We start from the raw sequence: 22,382 nt of genomic DNA on the forward strand, positions 1-22,382 counted from the left end.
ATTTGTTTGAGAGAGAGAGCAAGCACAAGTGGGGGAAGGGGCAGAGGGAGAGGGAGAAGCAGGCTCCCCGCCGAGCAGGGAGTCTGACACGCGGCTCTCAGTCCCAGGACCCTGGGATCATGACCTGCGCCAAAGGAAGCCCCTTAACCAACCAAGCCATCCAGGTGCCCCAACAAATTGCCTTTTAAAAAGACCTTTTTCAACTAACTCTCACCAACAGTAAAAGAGAGTCCCCCTTCTTTAAATCCTTGCCAAACTTTTATCATTATTTTTAATATTTTGCTAATCTGCTAGATAAAAATGATATCTCATTGGTTTCATTTACATTTCCCTGATTACTAGTGAGGGGGGCATTGATATTTTCTGGTCATTTACATGCTTTCTGTGCATTGCTTGTCCACAGTCTTTAAATATGAAAACCAGTTTTATCTTTTGAGCATTTGTAAACTTTACTACTAATGGCATGCTTTTTTTTTTTTCCCCCTGTGCTTTCATAGATATATTGTATTCAAAGTTTCTGGCTTCTTTTTTCCCCCTGACATTTTTGGGGTTTTTAAGTGGAAGGAGAAAATTAGCATGTGCTCAGGTCCTCTATCTTGTTACCTTGCTTGAGGAAATAATTTTGTTATATTCATTCTTTTTTTTTTTTTAAAGATTTTATTTATTTATTCGACAGAGAGAGAGACAGCCAGCGAGAGAGGGAACACAAGCAGGGGGAGTGGGGGAGGAAGAAGCAGGCTCCTAGCGGAGGAGCCTGATGTGGGGCTCGATCCCATAATGCCGGGATCACGCCCTGAGCCGAAGGCAGACGCTCAACCGCTGTGCCACCCAGGCACCCCTGTTATATTCATTCTTGAATATGTGTGTGCGTGTATGTGTGTGCGCGTGCGTGTGCGTGTGTGTGTGTGTGTGTGTATAGTGTATGTATATATTCTTGTTATATTCTTGTCTGCAGTAAATGTCTGTTGAAATAAAAAATAATTTTAGCGAGAAATTATTTCAATATTGATATCTTTATGTTTCTATTCTATGTGAGACCATTGTCATTTTTGCTTAAAGATTTTTTTTTTAAAGATTTTATTTATTTATTTGACAGAGAGAGAGACAGCCAGCGAGAGAGGGAACACAAGCAGGGGGAGTGGGAGAGGAAGAAGCAGGCTCACAGCAGAGGAGCCTGATGTGGGGCTCGATCCCATAACTTCAGGATCACGCCCTGAGCCGAAGGCAGACGCTTAACCGCTCTGCCACCCAGGCGCCCCTCATTTTTGTCTTTTGAAGTAATTGATTCATCTCTATAAGTTCTGCTTCTTGGCTGGATTAAGCTTATTACTTAGACCATTATTTCTTCTGTTTCTATAATCTGTTCGATGCTGAATTTTGGCCACATGGTTAAACAGTTGCTTTCTGTTAGAGTTAGGAAACGTATATGTCATCCACATGGTCTTGTTTGTCTTCTTTGAATCATTTTACTCCGAAGGGTTGAAAGTCAGGGGAAAACAGCCTCTGCTTCTAGACTGCTTATGTTCCTGGTTGCTGTAGTGGGAAAGATGAACTGCTCTTGATAATTCTGTGGGTCACATGAGTGGTTTAGGCTTTCTCTGAATTGGTTTACTGACCTATCTGTTTTCTTTTTTCTCCTTCCCTACTGGTTCGTTTTTGAGGAGTATTTTCTCCCCATTGCTGGCTGAATTATTCAAGTAGTGAGCACACGGTTCTTAGTCATCAGAGCACAGGGTAATCAGATATGGTCAATGGGTTACTGACGTGAATAATGTCTCTGTAAGGCAGACACTAACTTTTGTGAAGGATTTTTTTAAAGGTAAGTAAACTTTTAGGACCTAATTGTTTTTGAAATTATGTATCTTTCAAGTCTCTTTTATTATCTTTATGCCATGAACTTAAAATGTAATGCACTTTATTAAAACTAGGACATTTCATGGGGCGCCTGGGTGGCTCATTCGGTTAAGCGTCTGCCTTCGGGTCAGGTCATGATCCCAGGGTCCTAATCGGGCTTTCTGCTCAGCGAGAAGCCTGCTTCTCCAGAACTCTGTCCCTCCCCCTGCCCATGCTCTCTGTCTTTCGCTTTCTGGCTTAGAACATTTCACTCAAATCTATTTGGCTATTCAGTGCATCATGAGCTGAGTGTTGAGCTGGCCTTAAGCAACCCCCCCCTTTGTAAAAATCTGCTTCTTTTACAAGGAGCTTGTATTTACCTAGAAAGTTTAAAATATGTTCTGTCACACCGCAGAAGCAGCAGAGTGCTCGTTTAAATTTTTCTTTCCTATTAGATTGTAAAATCTTTCAAGGTGGATCTGTTTGTTTAGTCTCTTGAACTCTCCACTGCATGTAAGATACGGCCATCCCTACTGATCCCTGGGGCGCACGGTCCGTGACCCCCAGTGGGTGCCCGAAACTGTGGATGGTACCAAACGCTGTATATACCGCGGTTTATCCCGCACATACATACTTACGATACAGTTTAATTTGTAAATTAGGCACAGTAAGGGATTAACAACGATAACTAATAATAAAATAGAGCAGTTAGAACAGTATGCTGTAATAAACGTCCTGTGAATGTGGTCTCTCTCTCTCAAAACATCTTGTACTGTACTTACCCTTCCCGAGATAACGTGAGATGATAAAACACCTACGTGATGAGGTGAAGTGGAGTGAGTAGGCACTGACTGTGATGCGGTGTTAGGCTGCTGTGGACCTGATGGCATGTCAGAAGGAGGATCGTTTGCTTCCGGACCGAGGTTGACTGAAACTGCCCACAGCGAGATCACGGATGGGGAGGCAGTGGGGCGGTTTACCGTAGTATCGTAGTATCGGGCACATAGGTATTCATTGAATGCTGATTGAATTGATTGCTTGATCATCTAGTTTCAAAGCCCCTTCTTTTAAGACAAATGCTGCCTCGTGTAGGGACGGATAGCTGGCTCACAGTAGAACTAGATATGTTTTAAGATCTCTAGAGTTCTTTTTGCTACAACATTTGTTATTTTTTTCGGATTCCTCTAAAATGTTATTGTGTAATCTTTGAGGAAATGCCTGCCTTTGGCAGGTGCTGATGGGCCTCTTTCTAGAACCAGAAAATAGATAACAGTATCTCATAGTACATCTTCAAGGAAAGGAAAGCGATGTGGTACTAAGCAGGAAAAACTCGCAAAACAATAAATTCTCATTTTGACTGCCTGAGGGAAGAACAGTTAGCTGTTGCTGAAAAATCTAAAAATGTTAAACCTCATTGTTTTCTTCTTTTGCTCTTCGCATCTATTCAGACAAGGTCAGGAGTAACTCTTTTGGGGGGAGGAGGCAGCAAAGCAAGCTTTATTGAACCATAGCAAAGTGATGTACAAAGCTCCCAAAGAGGGAGGGGACCCCAGGGGGTTGCCTAAGGTCAGGAGCAACTTTACGAAGTAATGGCTTTTCAAAGAAAATAACGTTCGGGAAATTTAAAGCCTGATCAAATGTAATTATAATAGCAGGCTAGTCAAGCGATTTCTGCGATGTGCTGTCTTTCCTTGTCTCTTTGATTTGTGAGAGGAGAGGATCGGTAAGTATAAGATTATTGTATTAGTGTAATAGTTTTTATGGTGTAGAGAATAGTCGAAATAAAGTCATTTCAATGCTACTTGTGAAAGCCAAACTAGAGAATTTTGTGGAGCAGTCACAACTCTATTTATTTATTTAATTACCTACTTATTAATTAATTAATTTGACAAAGAGAGAGAAAGAGAGAGAGCGCGGACATAAACAGGGGCAGAGGGAGAGGGAGAAGCTGCGGCCCTCGATCCCAGGACCCTGGGATCATGACCTGAGCCGAAGGCTTAACTGACTTCTAACTAACGCTTAACCAACTGAGCCACCCAGGCATCCCGAGCAGTTGCAGCTCTTGTTACAAAACTCTTACAAAATAAAAAATGTTTTCTTTTGTAAGAATATCTGACTAGTGAAGGTTTTAATAAATTAAAATTTTTTTCCTGTATAAAAGTAAGCAGAATTGTAAAAAGGAAAGTAGTTCAGGTAATGAAAAGATTTAAAGAAGAAAGGGAAGATTACCAGTAATCCTGCCACCTAATAACCACATTTAAATGTGTATCATAAATTTAAGCTTAAGACTTTTCACAAAATAGATTTGGAATCACACTAAAAGAAGCCATTTTTACTGATCTTTTTATTCAGCATATCATGTGAAATTTTCCATATCAATAAGTTTAGATCCATGCCAACATTTTTAGTGATTATATAGGGTAACAGAAAATATCACTGTAACATATCACATGTATGCCAATATTTTCCTTAAAGCCAGAACCATTCAAGAATGAGAAATAACTTTGAAAAATGATATATCAAAAAGATGCCACAAAATAATTTTTAAAAGTTCTCATCTCTAGCCAAATTTATGTAAAAATTCACAGGTAATCTGTTTTCGGTGGAATTGCAAGCGTGGTTATATTTTTCTGGATACAAATGAGAGTTTAAAGTCTCCTTTGCTGCTTCTTACATCTGAGACTCAATTTTTGTATTTATCTGAAACTGAAAAAAAATGCATGTGTTTTACAGGTCACAATACAGGTGTGGTGTGGATATTTTACATTACGCTAAGCAACATTATATTATAATGAGTAAGAGCCAACCGTCCGAGTTCAAATCCTGTGTGAATTTGGGCTCCGTGTCTTATGAGTTCTTCATCTGTAAAATGGACACCATAGTACTTAGCTTATAGGGCTATTGTGAAATAGTACCTGGCACATAGTAGTCCCTATATAAGGATTATTATTATTCTTTAAAATTTGGAATTCTGAAAAATCTACAACAAAATAACCCCCACCATTGCTGCCATTTGTTTGAGTAAACAGTGACTGACCATCAGAAAGTCATAGTCGGAAGCTAGAAAGTTAGAGTGTGAGCCAAAGGAATTCAAATTTTTTTGAACTTTGGACAGTGAGGAGGGCCTGTCTTTGCCTTTTCATAATTGATGACTTCCAGATCTTTCTTTCTACTTCTCATATGTGCGTTTCCTCCCATTCATTCAGCCTTTTAGCTTGGCAACTAAACATGTGACTTCTGGAGTATCTGCTGGTTTAATTTATGTGTAACCTTGAATGCCTGCAATTACTGTTTTTTTTTTAATGATTTTTTATTATATTATGTTAGTCACCATACAGTACATCCCCGGTTTCCGATGTAAAGCTCGATGATTCATTAGTTGCGTATAACACCCAGTGCACCATGCAATACGTGCCCTCCTTACTACCCATCACCAGTCTATCCCATTCCCCCACCCCCCTCCCCTCTGAGGCCCTCAGTTTGTTTCTCATAGTCCATAGTCTCTCATGCTTCATTCCCCCTTCTGATTACCCCCCCTTTCTTTATCCCTTTCTTCCCCTACCGATCATCCTAGTTCTTATGTTCCATAGATGAGAGAAATCATATGATAGTTGTCTTTCTCTGCTTGACTTATTTCACTTAGCATTATCTCCTCCAGTGCCGTCCATGTTGCAGCAAATGTTGAGAATTCGTTCTTTCTGATAGCTGAGTAATATTCCATTGTATATATGGACCACAACTTTTTTTTTTTTTAAAGATTTTATTTATTTATTTGACAGAGATAGAGACAGCCAGCGAGAGAGGGAACACAAGCAGGGGGAGTGGGAGAGGAAGAAGCAGGCTCACAGCGGAGGAGCCTGATGTGGGGCTCGATCCCAGAACGCCGGGATCAAGCCCTGAGCTGAAGGCAGACGCTTAACCTCTGTGCCACCCAGGCGCCCCTGGACCACAACTTCTTAATCCAGTCATCTGTTGAAGGGCATCTCGGCTCCTTCCACGATTTAGCTATTGTGGACATTGCTGCTATGAACATTGGGGTGCATATGGCCCTTCTCTTCACTACATCTGTATCTTTGGGGTAAACACCCAGTAGTGCAATGGCTGGATCATAGGGTAGCTCAATTTTTAACTTTTTAAGGGACCTCCACACTATTTTCCAGAGTGGCTGTACCAACTTGCATTCCCACCAACGATGTAGGAGGGATCCCCTTTCTCCACATCCTCTCCAACAATTGTTGTTTCTTGCCTTGTCTATTTTTGCCATTCTAACTGGCGTAAGGTGGTATCTCAGTGTGGTTTTGATTTGAATTTCCCTGATGGCTAATGATTTTGAACATCTTTTCATGTGTCTGTAGCCATTTGTATGTCTTCATTGGAAAAGTGTCTGTTCATATCTTCTGCCCATTTTTTGATTTGTTTATTTGTTTCTCGTGTATTGAGTTTGAGAAGTTCTTTGTAGATCTTGGATACCAGTCCTTTATCTGTAGTGTCATTTGCAAATATATTCTCCCATTCCGTGGGCTGCCTCTTAGTTTTTTTGACTGTTTCCTTGGCTGTGCAGAAGCTTTTTATCTTGATGAAGTCCCATAAGTTCATTTTATCTTTTGTTTCTCTTGCCTTTGGGGATGTGTCATGAAAAAGGTTGCTTTGGCCAATGTCGTAGAGGTTGCTGCCTATGTTCTCCTCTAGAATTTTGATGGATTCCTGTCTCACATCGAGGTCTTTCATCCATTTGGAGTTTATCTTTGTGTATGGTGTGAGAGAGTGGTCAAGTTTCATTCTTTTGCATGTAGCTGTCCAATTTTCCCAGCACCATTTATTGAAGAGACTGTCTTTTTTCCACCAGATGTTTTTTCCTGCTTTATCAAATATTAGTTACCCAAAGAGCCGAGGGTCCATTTCTGGGTTCTCTATTCTGTTCCATCGGTCTATGTGTCTGTTTTTGTGCCAGTACCATGCTGTCTTTGTGATCACAGCTTTGTAGTACAGCTCGAAATCCGGCATTGTGATGCCCCCAGCTTTGTTTTTCCTTTTCAACAGTTCCTTGGAGATTCGGGGCCTTTTCTGTTTCCATACAAATTTAAGGACTATTTGTTCCAGTTCTTTGAAAAATGTCCTCGGTATTTTGATCGGGATAGCATTGAAAGTGTAGATTGCTCTGGGTAGCATGGACATTTTAACTATGTTAATTCTTCCGATCCATGAGCATGGAATATTTTTCCATCTTTTTATGTCTTCCTCAATGTCTTTCAAGAGTGACTTATAGTTTCTAGAATATAGGTCCTTTACGTCTCTGGTTAAGTTAATTCCAAGGTAACGTATGGTTTTTGGTGCTATTGTAAATGGGATGGATTCCCTAATTTCTCTTTCTTCAGTCTCGTTATTCGTGTATAGAAATGCAACTGATTTCTGAGCATTGATTTTGTATCCCGCCACATTACTGAATTGCTCTATAACTTCTAGTAGTTTGGGAGTGGATTCTTTTGGGTTTTCCATATAGAGTATCATGTCATCTGCGAAGAGAGACATTTTGACTTCTTCTTTGCCAATTTGGGTACCTTTGATCCCTTTTTGTCGTCTGATTGCTGTTGCAAGGACTTCTAGTACTATGTTGAATAATAGTGGCAAGAGTGGGCATCCTTGTCGAGTTCCTGATCTTAAGGGAAAGGCTTCCAGCTTTTCCCCATTGAGAATAATATTGCCTGCAATTACTTTTAAAACCTATATTGAAGTAATTTTAAACACCTTATTACATAAAGGAGAAAATTTGTAAAAACTTATCTTGGCATAAATATTTATATGTGCTTAATTCTAAACATAACATTTAAATTGAAAGGTGTTTGAGAATTTAAAGTGAAGGGAGCATAGTATCAAATATGATATCTTTAAAATTAGGTCAGAATCATAAGAGCAAATCAATTGCTTTGGTGCTATTTATGTGATTGCTCAAGTAGAAATCATGGTGTTAGCCTTCTATGCAAGAGATCATTTGCTGTGATTCAGGATGTTGTGAAATGGAAACTGGAGGTAGTCCTAGTTTACCCAAAATGCTTTCTTTTTTCTTTTTTTTTTTTTTGGTGGCAGCATCAGCAATAATCACCAATTAGACCCTATAGGAGTGGTAACTGTTAGTATCAAAGGAGAGTCTAAGAACCAGATAGAAGATATAAAGAATTGACTGCTCTGGATACCAAAGTAAATTGAAATGTTCTGACATTAATTTTTTTTTAAAGATTTTATTTATTTATTCGATAGAGATGGAGACAGCCAGCGAGAGAGGGAACACAAGCAGGGGGAGTGGGAGAGGAAGAAGCAGGCTCCTAGCGGAGGAGCCCGATGTGGGGCTCGATCCCAGAACGCCGGGATCACGCCCTGAGCCGAAGGCAGACGCTTAACCGCTGTGCCACCCAGGCGCCCCTGACATTAATTTGGTTAGCAGCTTCATCATGCTTGAAGTGATGGTTCTGAAACAGTGGTATTATACTCCTACTTTATCAGCTTATATTCCTTTCATAACCTCCCTACGAATTTAAAATATTTTTGTACCCTCTATTAAAGAATAAGCCCTAGACATCAACAAAAATGTATTCCACCCATTTATTGAGTTGGTGATATTTAGTGGGTACAACCTTACGGACTATAAGCAAATGATTTGTAAGATTGTTAAAAATATGTTGAAGATAAACTTAAAGATTCCTGTTTCAGCTTTGTGAATGTCTTAGGGGTCTAGAGTCCCCGTTTGAGACCCTTTAGCCCAGAGATGAGTAGAAAATGTAGACAGTGAGTTAAATGTGTGTAACTCATGTTATTTACTGAATGTTTTCATACATCATCATCTTAATTTAGAGGAAAAATTAGTTATCACTTGTTGGTAGGAGGCAGATGAATGAAACACATGAAGCTGTGTGGTCCTACGGTTGTCACAAGCTATTTCTGTAGTCTCTCGTTGGGCAGTGGACCATTTTACCAATTCAGATAAGAAAATGAAAAAATTATAGATGAATGAGCTGCTTGTCTTTAAAGTGCCATCGGGCAGCCCTCCTCCCACCAGCCCTGTGTTCTTGGCACTGTCAGGTTGATTGGTTACCTTTTGTTGTGGAATGGAGAGAAACTCCCCCAAAGCATGGGGACTAGTAGGGTCACCACAACAGGACAGTTTGTATCACAGAATATTTGTTGGAAGGACCTTTTCAAAATTATTTAGCCCAACCTTATCATTTCAGTTACATTCTGCAAGAACGTAAGCCCAGTGCGAGCCGCTTTGTCATTTTTGGTCAGGGCTCTATCCTCAGCACTAAAAATATGCCTGACATGTAGCTTCTAGTGCTCTGCAATTATCTGTGAAACTGAACTTTCTGAACACAGATCCCAGTCTCGAACTCAAGCAGGAGAGGGGAAATCAAGGATGAAGAGGACACAGTTTCCCTTCAAAAGAAGCTCATAGTGTCTGGGGGCCAACAGATTTGAGAACAAGTAACTAAACGCAAGTAATTTACTTTAAAATCCATGATAGCGGGTGCCTGGGTGGCACAGCGGTTAAGCGTCTGCCTTCGGCTCAGGGCGTGATCCCGGCGTTCTGGGATCGAGCCCCACATCGGGCTCCTCCGCTATGAGCCTGCTTCTTCCTCTTCCACTCCCCCTGCTTGTGCTCCCTCTCTCGCTGGCTGTCTCTCTCTCTGTCAAATAAATAAATAAAATCTTTAAAAAAAATAATAAATAAAATAAGATCCGTGATAGAAGTACTTTCTGGATGTTATGAAATATATTTGAAAAGATTTCATTTGAAATAGTGTGATATATATATGTGTTTTGTTTTCATCTCTAAGCATGGCCAGTGAACATTCGAAGTACTTGTAGGGAACACACACTTTGGAGTGGTTATGTAGCCCTCGAAAGACTATGATCAGAACCTTCACTTCATGGGCCCTTCTGTTATTTCTATAATCATCTAGCACCTGAGGTTTGTTAACTAGCCTAACAGATGTTAGAAATGATTTCAAAAGTTTTAATTTCTGGGGGCGCCTGGGGCACAGCGGTTAAGCATCTGCCTTTGGCTCAGGGCATGATCCCGGCTTTCTGGGATCGAGCCCCACATTGGGCTCTTCCGCTAGGAGCCTGCTTCTTCCTCTTCCACTCCCCCTGCTTGTGTTCCCTCTCTCGCTGGCTGTCTCTATCTCTGTCGAATAAATAAATAAAATCTTAAAAACAAAAAAGTTTTAATTTCTGTAATATGCAAACAAAAATAAAAGTGGGGAGAACAGTAAAATGAACGCCTGAATACTGATTACCCAGATTCTACAATTTTGAAGATAAATAAATTTTCATGGTGAAGTGAGTATTGTTCAAGACATATGGATTAACTACAAATCTGATACAGGCATTTCTGCCCTTGCATGAATAGGATTTAAGAATCTAGCGAGCTCAGTGGCCTGTTCCATCTACAGAACATTGCCCTGTGGCTAGGAATTTTGTTTGGCTTTGTGTTTAACTGTTAGTGGAAAATTCACTTACCTGATTCTGACCAGGGGATTAGTTGAATCCTGCTACTAAAATATTGCCTTGAGTGAAACTGGCATGCACGATATTTACTGTAGTATCTAAAAGAATAGGAAGCTGGCTGGAACTTCATGATACTTAAAGAATAGGTTATAAGACACTTAACATTTTTTAAGTGCTATAGAATATATATAACACAAAAATTTGCCATTTTAACCATTTTAAAGTGTACCGTTCAGTATCCTTAAAGTACATTCACAGGGGCGCCTGGGTGGCACAGCGGTTGAGCGTCTGCCTTCGGCTCAGGGCGTGATCCCGGCGTTATGGGATCGATCCCCACATCAGGCTCCTCCGCTATGAGCCTGCTTCTTCCTCTCCCACTCCCCCTGCTTGTGTTCCCTCTCTCGCTGGCTGTCTCTCTCTGTCAAATAAATAAATAAAATCTTTAAAAAAAAAAAAAAAGTACATTCACAGTGTTGTGCAACCATCACTGCTCTGTTTTTTTTCATCACTCCAAACAGAAACCCTGTACCCATTCATCAGTATCTCCCCATTTCTCCATCCCCGTAGCCCCTGGTAATCTCTAACCTAACTTCCTGTTTTTACGGACTTGCCGATTCTAGAGATGTCAGTGGAATCATCCAGTGTTTGTTCTTTTCGTCTGGCTTATTTCACAGAGCGTAATGCATTGAGGTTTGTCCAACGCCGGTGCGTGTTTTAGTACTTCATTTCTTCTTATGGCCGAGTAATACCCCATTGTATGGACATATCGCTTCTTGTTTACCCATTCATCTCTTGAACACTTGGGTGGCTCCTGCTTTTTGGCAGTTGTGATTCATGCTGCGATGCACATTGGTGTACAAGTATTTGTTTTGAGTTTGGGTTTTCAGATTTGTTTGGTATATACCTAGGAGCAGAATTCCTGGGTCATATGGATAATTGTTCAATTTTTTGAGGCATCATCAAGCTTTTCCACAGCAGCTGCAGCATTTTACATTCGTACCAGCAAAGTCTGAGGGCTCCAGTTTCTCTACATTCTTGTTGGTACTTGTTATTTTCTTTTTTCTTTAAAAATGTTTTTTCCGGTAGTCATTCTAATGGGCATCTCATCATGATTTTGATTTGCATTTCCCTAATGAAGGATGATGTCTAGCACCTTGTCGTGTGCTCAGTGACCATCTCTTCTTCAGGGAAAAATCTATTCAAGTTCTTTGCTGAATTTGGGGTTTTTTTGTTTGTTTGTTTTTAAGATTTTATTTGTTCATTTGAAAGAGAGGGTGAGTGAGAGAGAACATGAGCAGAGGGAGCAGGAGAGGCAGAGGGAGAAGCAGGCTCCCCACAGAGCAGGGAGCCTGATGTGGGGCTTGATCTCAGGACCCCGGGACCATGACCCAAGCTGAAGGCAGACGCTTAGCCCACTGAGCCACCCAGGCGCCCCCTTTGCTGAATTTTGAATTGGGTTGGGTCGTAAGAGCTCTTTATGTATGTTGAATATTAAATCCTTATCAGTTGTATGATTTGCCAATATTTTCTCCCACTCTCTAGGTCGTCTTTTTACTTTATTGATAATATCCTTTGCACAAAGTTTTTAATTCGGATGAAGTCCAATGTATCTCTTTTTTTTCTTTTCTGTTCGGCTTTTTCCCTCAGCACAATTACATTGAGATCCATCCACTTTGTTGCATGCCTCAGTACTTTATTTTTTTATTGCTGAGGAGTATTTCATCGTATGGATATGTCACAATCTGTTTACCTTATATGCCTCTTGATAGACATTTGGGTTATTTCCAGTTCTTGGCCGTTACAAACGAAGCTGCTATGAGCATTCACGTATGTCTTTGTGTAGATAAGTCTGTTTCTCTTCTAAGGGTAAATATTTAGGTGTGAAATGGCTGGATCATATGGTAGATGTGTGTTTCATTTTTTAAGAAACTGCCAGACTTTTCCCAAGTGGTTTTACTATTTTAATTCCTACCAGTAGAAGTTCTGGTTTCTCTCAATCTTTACCGACATTTGGTATGGTTAGTCTTTTTAATTTTAGCCATTCTAAGTGGCGTGTAGTATCTCATTGTGGTTTTAAAATTTACATTTCCCGAACGACTAATGATGTTGAACATCTTTTCATCAGTTTAGTTGCTTTCCGTATATTTTCTTTGGTTTAATGTCTGTTCAAATCTTTTGCCTTATTTTTAAAGTCAGTCACATACTTTCTTGCTTTTGAATTTTCAGCGATCTTTGTGTGTTCTGGATGCAAATCTTCTGTCCAGTATATGCTTTGCAAATGTCTTTTTCTCAGTCTGTGTCAGTGTTTTCATTCTCTTAGAGTCTTTCGAAGGGCAGGAGCTTTTAACTTTCATGAAAGATAGTTTATAAGTTTTTTTTTTCTTTGTAGATTGTACTTTTGGTGTTATATTTAAGAATTCTTTGCCCAGCCTAAGTTCACAGAGATTTTCTCCTATGTTTTCTCCTGGAAGCTTTATAGTTTTAGGCTTTACATTTAGGCCTATGATCCATTTCGAGTTAATTTTTATTTTTAAAGATTTTATTTATTTATTCGACAGAGATAGAGACAGCCAGCGAGAGAGGGAACACAAGCAGGGGGAGTGGGAGAGGAAGAAGCAGGCTCCTAGCGGAGGAGCCTGATGTGGGGCTCGATCCCATAACGCCGGGATCACGCCCTGAGCCGAAGGCAGACGCTCAACCACTGTGCCGCCCAGGCGCCCCTCGAGTTAATTTTTATACGTGGTGTGAGTATAGGTCCACGTTCCTTTTTGTGCACATAGATATTAAGTCGCTCCAGTAGTGTCTGTTGAAAAGACTATTGCTTCTCGACTGGATTGCCTTTGTGCCTTTGTCAAAAATCAGTTATCTATGTGTTTGTGGGTTTATATCTAAACTCTATATTCTATCTGTATCATTGATCTGTTCATTTTTATACCAATACCATGCTGTTTTGATTGAGTATTGTAGCTTTATAACAAGTCTTAAAATCTGGTAGTGTTCATTCTCCAATTTGTTCTTTTTCAAAGTTATTTTGGCTCTTACTCCTTCTCTATATATGCATCTGAATTTTAGTATCAGCCTGCCAGTTCCTACAAAAAAAAAAAAAAAAAGAAGAAGAAGGAGGAGGAGGAGGAGGAGGAGGAGGAGGAGGAGGAGGAGGGGGGAGGAGAAAAAAGAAAAAAGAAAAAAAAATCCTTCTGGGATTTTGATTGGGATTGCATTGAATCCATAGATCAATTTGGGGAGAATTGGCATCTCAGTAATATTGAGTCTTCAGACCCATCAACATGATATATCCTATTTTTTTTAGGTCTTCTTTAATTTCTGTCAACAATGTTTGTGATTTTCAGTTTCCACATCTTTTGTCAGATTTATCTTAAGTATTTCACATTTTTGATGTTATTGTAAATGGTATTTTTAAATTTTCATTTTTTTTTAAAGACTTTATTTATTCAACAGAGACACAGCAAGAGAGGGAACACAAGTGGGGGCAGTGGGAGAGGGAGAAGCAGGCTTCCCGCTGAGCAGGGAGCCGATGTGGGGCTCGATCCCAGGACCCTGGGATCATGACCTGAGCCGAAGGCAGACACTTAACAACTGAGCCACCCAGGCGCCTGTAAATTTTCATTTTCTAATTGTTCATGCGAGTAGATGAAAACACAATCCACTTTTATAATTTGCTGTTCTATCCTAGAACCTTGCTGAAACCCATTTAGTAGTTCTGGCGGCTTTTCTGTACATTCTGGTGGATGTTCTAGATGGAGGACTATGTTGTCTGTGAATAATGACTGTTATTACTGGGGGACTTTACTACCAGATTTCAAGAATTGCTATAACGCTAGTCATTAAGACAGTATGGTATTGGCATAAGGAAAAGACATATAGATCAATGGAATAGACTAGAATGTAGTCCTGGAATAGACCCACTCATAAATAGTGAACTGATGTTCGCGAAGGCACAAAAGTAATTCAGTGACAAAAGAACAGTCTTTTCCACAAACTGAATATCCTATGAATACGTAAAAGTGAATCTTGATCTCTATACAATATGCAAAAATTAGTTCAAAATAGGTCATAGACTGGGGCGCCTTGGTGGCTCAGTCGTTAAGCGTATGCCTTCGGCCCAGGGCGTGATCCCAGCGTTCTGGGATCGAGCCCCGCATCAGGCTCCTCCACTGGGAGCCTGCTTCTTCCTCTCCCACTCCCCCTGCTTGTGTTCCCTCTCTCGCTGGCTATCTCTCTCTGCCAAATAAATAAATAAAATCTTAAAAAAAAAAAAAAAAGGTATGACCACGATGGGAAACATTTTGACAATCGCGTTATAATTCTAAACATATACTTACTCTGTAACCCAGCAATGCCACTTGTAGCTGTTTAGCCAGGGAGAGTAACACATTTGTCCACAAAAAAACATGTCTTTTTTTAGCAGCTTTATTCATAATAGCCCCAAACTAAAATGCAACCCAAATGTCCAACACTTGAATGGATAAACAAATTTTGGTGCCCCCAGGTGCACTAGTTTTGACAAGTGAAGGGGGGTCTGGGTGGTTCAAGCGGTTAAGTGTCTGACTTTGGCTCAGGTCATGATCCTGGGGTCCTGGGATCAGGCCTTGCATCAGGCTCCCTACTCAGGAGGGACTTGGCTGGTTCCTCAGCCTCTGCCTCTCCCCCTGTTTGTGCTCGCTCTCTCTCTCTCAAATCAATCAAATCTTAAAACAAAACAAAACTAGTGAAGGCAAAGTAATTTGCAGGAAAAAATTACATGGTGTTTCTTGGTAGTGTGACTGGTATGAGATGAATGTACAAAAGTCAGTAGTTTTTCTCTGATAATTAGCATTTAAAAACGGGAGCGGTAGAAATCACTCCACTTACAGTAGTGGCCAGCCTCGCTTTGGTGCAGCCTGAGGTCTAGTTTAGCTCCTACGGCCTGCCTCTTGCTGTTAGCATTGGACTTCTCTGTTATCGCTGTTCCAGTGCCCACCGTGGGGACTTGCTCAAGTTGTGCAGCCAGCGTGAGGGGCATTTAACACCCTGCGGAGCAAACTTTGGTCCGTGGGAGGTAGGAGTCAATAGATATCTATGCTTCCCTTTGGCTCACTTCAGACTGACAGTCTTGAGATGCATCTCATGCAGTTTCTCATATTGTCCTCTGTAGCCAATTACTGGACCAACTGTCACACCACTTTTATTGGCTTTCTTTCCTTGTTATGTTACTCTGTCCTTAACTCCTACTCCCAAATAAGGTATTTATTATGGATGAGCCTTCGTCTCAGACTGTTCAGCTCCCCATAACAAAGAATTATGTGGCCCAAAAGTACTAAGGTTGAGAAACCCTGTATTTGAAGCCAGTGGTTTGCTTTAAAATCCAAGCTCTTCAGAATTCAATCTCTGCAGCTTTTAACCCTTGAGTGTTAATTTTTATGTCTATAAAATGATAATGATGGATACACACAGAGCCCTTAATGTTTCAATGAGGATAGCTCTATAAACTTAATGCCTGGAGCAAAGAAGAGTTCAGTACAAAGCAGCTACTGATATTTTTTTTTTCAAGTGTGTATGCTACTTTCTGACACTCCCTGAGGCGCTTTCCCTGAATATGAAAACTCTTTACTAGAGGCCAAGTTCTCAAGTCCTCACAAAAAACTGTCAAAAGGGACAAGAAACTAACTTCTACAGAACGCAGTATAGAGAAGACACAAACTTGATTCGTGTGAACATTCAAATGCATATATGGGGTTTTCGATTTGGTAAATTTTTAGCTGTGTTCACGGCGTGTTAGAGACTCAACATTGCAATGGAAAGGTGGTTGCACAGACGGAGTTGTTGTCAAAGTTCATTGTCAAAAATTTTGAGAGCAGCAATAAACATAATTAGGAAGTAGAAGGATACACTTTAAAACACTGGAAAAACCAGAGGACATAGTATGTAAATACCATTAAGCACTAAACAAAACAACACTAAAACATAGAAAATAGGAAATTTAATAGTTTTATTAAAAATAGCAGCGTGTGTGTGTGTGTGTGTGTGTGTGTGTTGTTGTTGGGGGCTATCCGGGGCATTTAGGAGGTTTAGTAGCAATCCCTGGCCTCACCCACTGTCTACCAGGAGTACACACCCCACACTCTTCAGTTGTGACAACCAAAGGTGTCTCCAGGCATTGTTAGACGTACCCTGGGATGTAAAATCATCAGCTTCGGATGAGAACCACTGATAGAAGCCTAGATTTGCATTCTAGCTCCAGGACTATGGCTCTGTGAATCTGAACCCATTACCTAACTCCTAGGGCTTAGTTTTCTCACATGAGATAATGTGTATACAGTGCTTAGCTCAGCACCTGACACCTAGGACTTCAATAAGTGAGAGCAATTCTTTTTTTTTTTTTTTTTAAGATTTCATTTATTTGACAGAGAGAGACACAGCGAGAGAGGGAACACAAGCAGGGGGAGTGGGAGAGGGAGAAGCAGGCTGCCCGCTGAGCAGGGAGCCCAATGCGGGGCTCCATCCCAGGACGCTGGGATCATGCCCTGAGCCGAAGGCAGATGCTTAAGGACTGAGCCACCCAGGCGTCCCAGTGGTAGCAATTCTTATGCTAAAACTTGTTCTCTTTTTTGCCACTCTGCCTCTCCATACTCTGGAAATGAACCGTCCCTTTGTGTAGCTTGTGCTCAATTTGTTGAACAAGAAGTTCTCGTCTAATATCATCAAAAGGCATTGAGCTTTCTCGTGGGCAGTTAACATAGATTTTAGGTTTGCTTTCTCCCTGGCTATGGATTTGCTTTTTTTCCTTTTGGGTTCTTGTTTGACTTGGGCCAAGTTGGGAGTGCATTGTTTCATTCGAGCCTCTTCCTGACACGACATTGTGTATGGTGTTCTTTGTCTATTTGTAAACTCTTGAATTAGACTCTGTGTTAAAGACCAGTCCAGGCCTGTAGGAATCGGACCTGTAGAAATTGGAAAGATAAGACTAAATCTTAGTTGTTTATTGTTATTGTTGTTTTTGCTTTTTAACCCTGAGGCAACAGCCAATGAAAAATATTTGTTCTTTAGCTTAATTTGTTTTTGTAACTATGATTTAAAATATTAGTAGCCTGTAATTGCTTTGATATACATTATGGCATTGAAGTTTTATTGAAACCCCAGGCAGTGAAAGGAAAATAAAAGGAGATTAGGGAAGGAAACTCTTTTTTTTTATTTTTATTTTTGTTTTTTTAAAGATTTTATTTATTTATTTGACAGAGATAGAGACAGCCAGCGAGAGAGGGAACACAAGCAGGGGGAGTGGGAGAGGAAGAAGCAGGCTCATAGCTGAGGAGCCCGATGTGGGGCTCGATCCCATAACACCGGGATCACGCCCTGAGCCGAAGGCAGACGCTTAACCGTTGTGCCACCCAGGCGCCCCTAGGGAAGGAAACTCTTAATGTACTATAAGCCCACAGCGAGACACCACATTAAGTGCTTGGTATTATTATCTCATTTATTTCTTACAACAATATCTGCAGAGTAAGTAGAATTATCCCTATTTTGTAGGTGAGCATATGATCCTTTATGATGCTTCATCTGCCCAAGATCATATAGCTGGTAACTAAGGGACAGAACCACTAGAACCCGGGTTTTTATTCCAAAGCTCATCTTATTTTCATAATGCCCTGCTGCCTCCCCCAAATTAGGAGCATAGGCCTCTGCCTTAGATTTCTTTGCAAACCATGTATTTTGACCTGCCTTCTAGACCACAAGATAATAGCATAAATTGCAGAACATTGAAACTGTGATACTGTTTCTGTTGCCTCTAGGACTGAAGACCTGGCTTGCCTCACCCAGCTTCTCTGGCCTCTGTGGCCTACATCTCGGCTCTTCTCCTCACTTCATACAGTTATATCTGGTTTATGGGAATAAGGGATGTTTTTAGGGTTTTTTGGCTAAGAATAAATCTTGTTTTTTGATTATGTGTATTCTCTTAGCTTTTATCATTTCATATTGCTCAAGCATGCAGAGCACGTAAGTCTTAAGCCACGCAGTGAATGTTCGGCAAGAGTCAAGTAAAAGCAGACTTACTTAAAAATTAAGAGAGCTTTATATCTAATAAGAAAAACAGTCTCAGGGGCACCTGGGTGGCACAGCGGTTAAGCGTCTGCCTTCGGCTCAGGGCGTGATCCCGGTGTTCTGGGATCGAGCCCCACATCAGGCTCCTCCGCTAGGAGCCTGCTTCTTCCTCTCCCACTCCCCTGCTTGTGTTCCCTCTCTCGCTGGCTGTCTCTATCTCTGTCAAATAAATAAATAAAAATCTTTAAAAAAAAAAAAAAAAAAAAAAGAAAAACAGTCTCATACTGCCGTGTGATCTGTTTGTTCTGATAGACTACCGAGCAATAGATGTTTTGACGTCTGCCGTTGCCTAAAACTCTCCTTCGCTGTGTGATCTGTATTTCTAGCAGAGAGAGGAAAAGTTACAAGAGGAGAAAACTTCTGAAGATCAAATCCACAAGCTGTTATCGGAGGATACGGAAACAGGGAAAAGGAAAATGGATGACCAGAGAAAGAGAGATGAGCCGTTAGTACTGAAGACAGATCTGGAACATGTAAGTAGATCACCGTCTTGGTGGACAGCCGGCTCCAAATCAGTCCTTAGCCCAGGTGACATGGGTCTGGGAACCTGTGTTGGTGAGCTGTGAGAGCAGTCATAGCTGTTGACTGTGTAGTGGACAGTGAAGAATTTAGCCTCCAGATGAGAGCTGGAGAGAATACTTCACGAATGGACAATAGACTTGGGTGGAAAGATTAAGGGAACAGTTGGGGGAAAACAGTGAGTGAGGGGAAATACCCGGTATAGAATGCTACTTGGGGAAATTTTATACGTATGTTGTCCTTTTGACTTATGTGTTATTTGACGTTTGAGGTTTGAACATCTTATATCCTCAACTAGGTTTCCTTAAACCTTGTGTTTGATTTCCCTCTATTCTTTTCAGTACCTTGAGCAACACAGAGCTAGATATAACGTAGGTCTTCAATATTAGATGACTTAGTTTAACCCTAATAAGACTTCCGATCTTGCCAAATCTTGCCTGAACTTTTTTCTTTACTTATGTACCAAGCAAATTCCTGGGGTTGTAAGTGGTATATTTAATGTATGTAAGAAAGTACTTTTGGAAGGCCCACTGGATGCTCAAATGGATAATTACAACGGAGTTTTTTTCTTTAGTACATCATATTGGATCAGACATTTCCTGTGGCTTGCTGTGTGTACTTAAGATATCTGTAGAGTCGTAATCTTTTTTTTTTTTAAAGATTTTATTTATTTATTCGACAGAGATAGAGACAGCCAGCGAGAGAGGGAACAGAAGCAGGGGGAGTGGGAGGGGAAGAAGCAGGCTCATAGCGGAGGAGCCTGATGTGGGGCTCGATCCCAGAACGCCGGGATCACGCCCTGAGCCGAAGGCAGACGCTTAACCGTTGTGCCACCCAGGCGCCCCAGAGTTGTAATCTTTTAAAATAGTTCGTGATTTAGACTTGTTAGTATTTCAGGTTAACTTTCTAGTTAGCTGGGATTAATGAAGCCTTACTATATATAAGACAGACAATGTAGAATAGAGGAAAACACAATCTCTGTACCAGAAGTCGGCCTCTTAAACAGGTCCCAGCATTGTAACAAGCTGTACAATTTCGGCCAGGTTAGTTAATTTCTTTTGCTTTACTCTTTGCAAAGGCATTTTCCCTGAACTTCAGGAAATGGAATTATTTAAGCTTTCTTGGATCAATGGTATTTGCTGCTGTCAACAGGCATGTGCATTTTTGATCCCAGTTGTAACAATAATAATTGTTATTATTTAATTCTTGTTAAAAGTAACCACTTGCATTTTGGAGGTTTCACCCTTGTAAAAGACTCAGTTTATCAAACATGAAATGCTTGCGTACTCTGAATGTTCTGTTCATTGGGAACTACAAAAGGAAAAACACTGGAGAGGATGCAATTTAGCTAGGAAGGCAGGAGTAAAATATGATTGCCTTGTGCATACAGTGTGTTTTCTGACTAATAGCCCCGACTGTGGTCTGTGATCTCTAGACTGCAGCTCTGCCTCCTCACCCCAACAGGGCCGTCCTTGAGATCCCTTAGGGAAGATGACCCAGAAGGACCTTTCTCTTTAGGACAAACTGATCTTGATAAAGAGAGCTTACCCTCCACTGTGGTCCTTTGATAGAAAGAACCTGCTGGTTTTGGCCTTGCCAGATCCAAGTTTCCTCCAGAAATGATCTCTAGTATTAATTCATGTCAAGGCCAGGAAATGGCTCTAATTAATTTTTCCTTTGCCACTACCATAGAAATCAACTGCATTTTGTAGTTTTAAAAGGAATTGTAACCTAATCGCAATCTTAAAAGTAATCAGGAAGTATAAAACCTCAGACTTGTTTTTGTTTTTGTTTTTTTGGTAATAGCCAGTTTCACAAAATTTTGTATGCAAAAACACGTTGAAGAAAATCTGACTTATAAACACTTAAAAGTTTTAGATTTTTGTGATTTAACCTCTTTTCCTGTTTGCTTTTGTCTTTTTGAGGACTTTTAAATGGCTCTGGTTTTGCTTCAAATATGTCTTAAGAGTTTTTTGGTATTGGAAAAATAATTTCAGGGGCGCCTGGGTGGCGCAGTCGTTAGGCGTCTGCCTTCAGCTCAGGGCGTGATCTCAGCGTTCTGGGATCGAGCCCCATATCAGGCTCCTCCGCTGGGAGCCTGCTTCTTCCTCTCTCACTCCCCCTGCTTGTGTTCCCTCTCTCGCTGGCTGTCTCTCTCTCTGTCAAATAAATAAAAAAAATCTTTAAAAAAAAAAAAGGAAAAATAATTTCATTTAGTCTACATTCAAATTGGGACCAAAGAGAGGCTCCAAGGGAGGCTCAGGGGAAAGCCAGCTGATGGAATGTATTTTATAGAGAGAGCAATATGATTAGAGCCGAACTGATCATTTTACTGTCCTGTCCCAAATGACCTGGTGATTCCCCATTTCCTATGGAATTAAATGAGAATTCAGGTCCTTAGTATTGTTCTAACTGACCGTCCCATCCTTGCTCAGACCCCCGAATTCTAGGGAACGGAGATGTTTGTGTTCCCCCAAATATATAACTTCATGCTTTTCCTCCTTACGGTCTTTGCTCTGCATTTTCATGCCACCTGCTTACCTGTTGAAAGGCTGTTCATCTGTCCGTGCCCAGTGCAAAAGCTGTCACCTTCCCGGAGCCTGTAGGGCTTCCTCACTTGTTTCTCTGCTCCTATCATCTACTCTCTCCTCTCCCAACTTTGTAAATTTACAGGACTTATTTCCTTCTCCCTTACAGTATGCTTGTGTATTTGGGTTTATCTGCTAGACTTATAAGCTCGTTGAGTAAGGGAAATGTGTCCTAGCTATTTTAAAATCTCCTACGGTATCTGGTACGTCACAGGTGTTTGACTCGTGTTTATCAAGTTGAATTCAAATGGAGGGAGGAAGGTGCTTATTCTAGAAGAAGAAATTACCATCCGTTGTTATCAGTTTGGAGTGGAAATAAAATGGACGTGAAACTTACGATTTGTTATGATACAGTTAATAACAGTGCGAATTGTTGGAAAACAATGTGGTATAACAGTTACAGTCGTAGCAAAGAAAAAGTGAAAAATTGCTCATCATCCAACAGCGTAGAGATAACCCTTATGAACATTTTGGTAACGACCCTTCTGACGTCTTTTCTAAGTGCATGTAAAGAAACTTTATTTTTTTTTTTTTAAAGATTTTATTTATTTATTCGACAGAGATAGAGACAGTCAGCGAGAGAGGGAACACAAGCAGGGGGAGTGGGAGAGGAAGAAGCAGGCTCATAGCGGAGGAGCCTGATGTGGGGCTCGATCCCGTAACGCCGGGATCACGCCCTGAGCCGAAGGCAGACGCTTAACCGCTGTGCCACCCAGGCGCCCCGCATATAAAGAAACTTTAAATGTAAATTGAAAGACTCAAAAAGAGAGCCCAAAATAAAATGAAGGTAACTGCATGAGTATCAACAAGATGTAAAAAGCTGAGTCTAGGGGTATTTAGAAG

General features: G+C 40.7%; 1 protein-coding gene across 2 annotated transcripts in view; it reads left to right on the plus strand.

The window, feature by feature from the left end:
• RNF169 (ring finger protein 169) overlaps positions 1-22,382 on the plus strand; it is an 85,337-nt gene that overhangs the window by 38,236 nt on the left and 24,719 nt on the right. Inside the window, exon 3 of one of the 2 annotated variants that reach the window (XM_045816148.2) lies at positions 18,759-18,905. In XM_045816148.2, coding sequence (XP_045672104.2) covers positions 18,759-18,905 — 147 coding nt within the window. The remainder of the gene's footprint in view (positions 1-18,758; positions 18,906-22,382) is intronic. The other variant, XM_045816149.2, reaches the window with a different exon arrangement.

The sequence above is a fragment of the Ursus americanus genome, chromosome 16 (genome assembly GCF_024610735.1).
Source record: "Ursus americanus isolate L20-20 chromosome 16, mUrsAme1.1.p, whole genome shotgun sequence".
In the NCBI taxonomy this organism is placed as follows: domain Eukaryota; kingdom Metazoa; phylum Chordata; class Mammalia; order Carnivora; family Ursidae; genus Ursus; species Ursus americanus.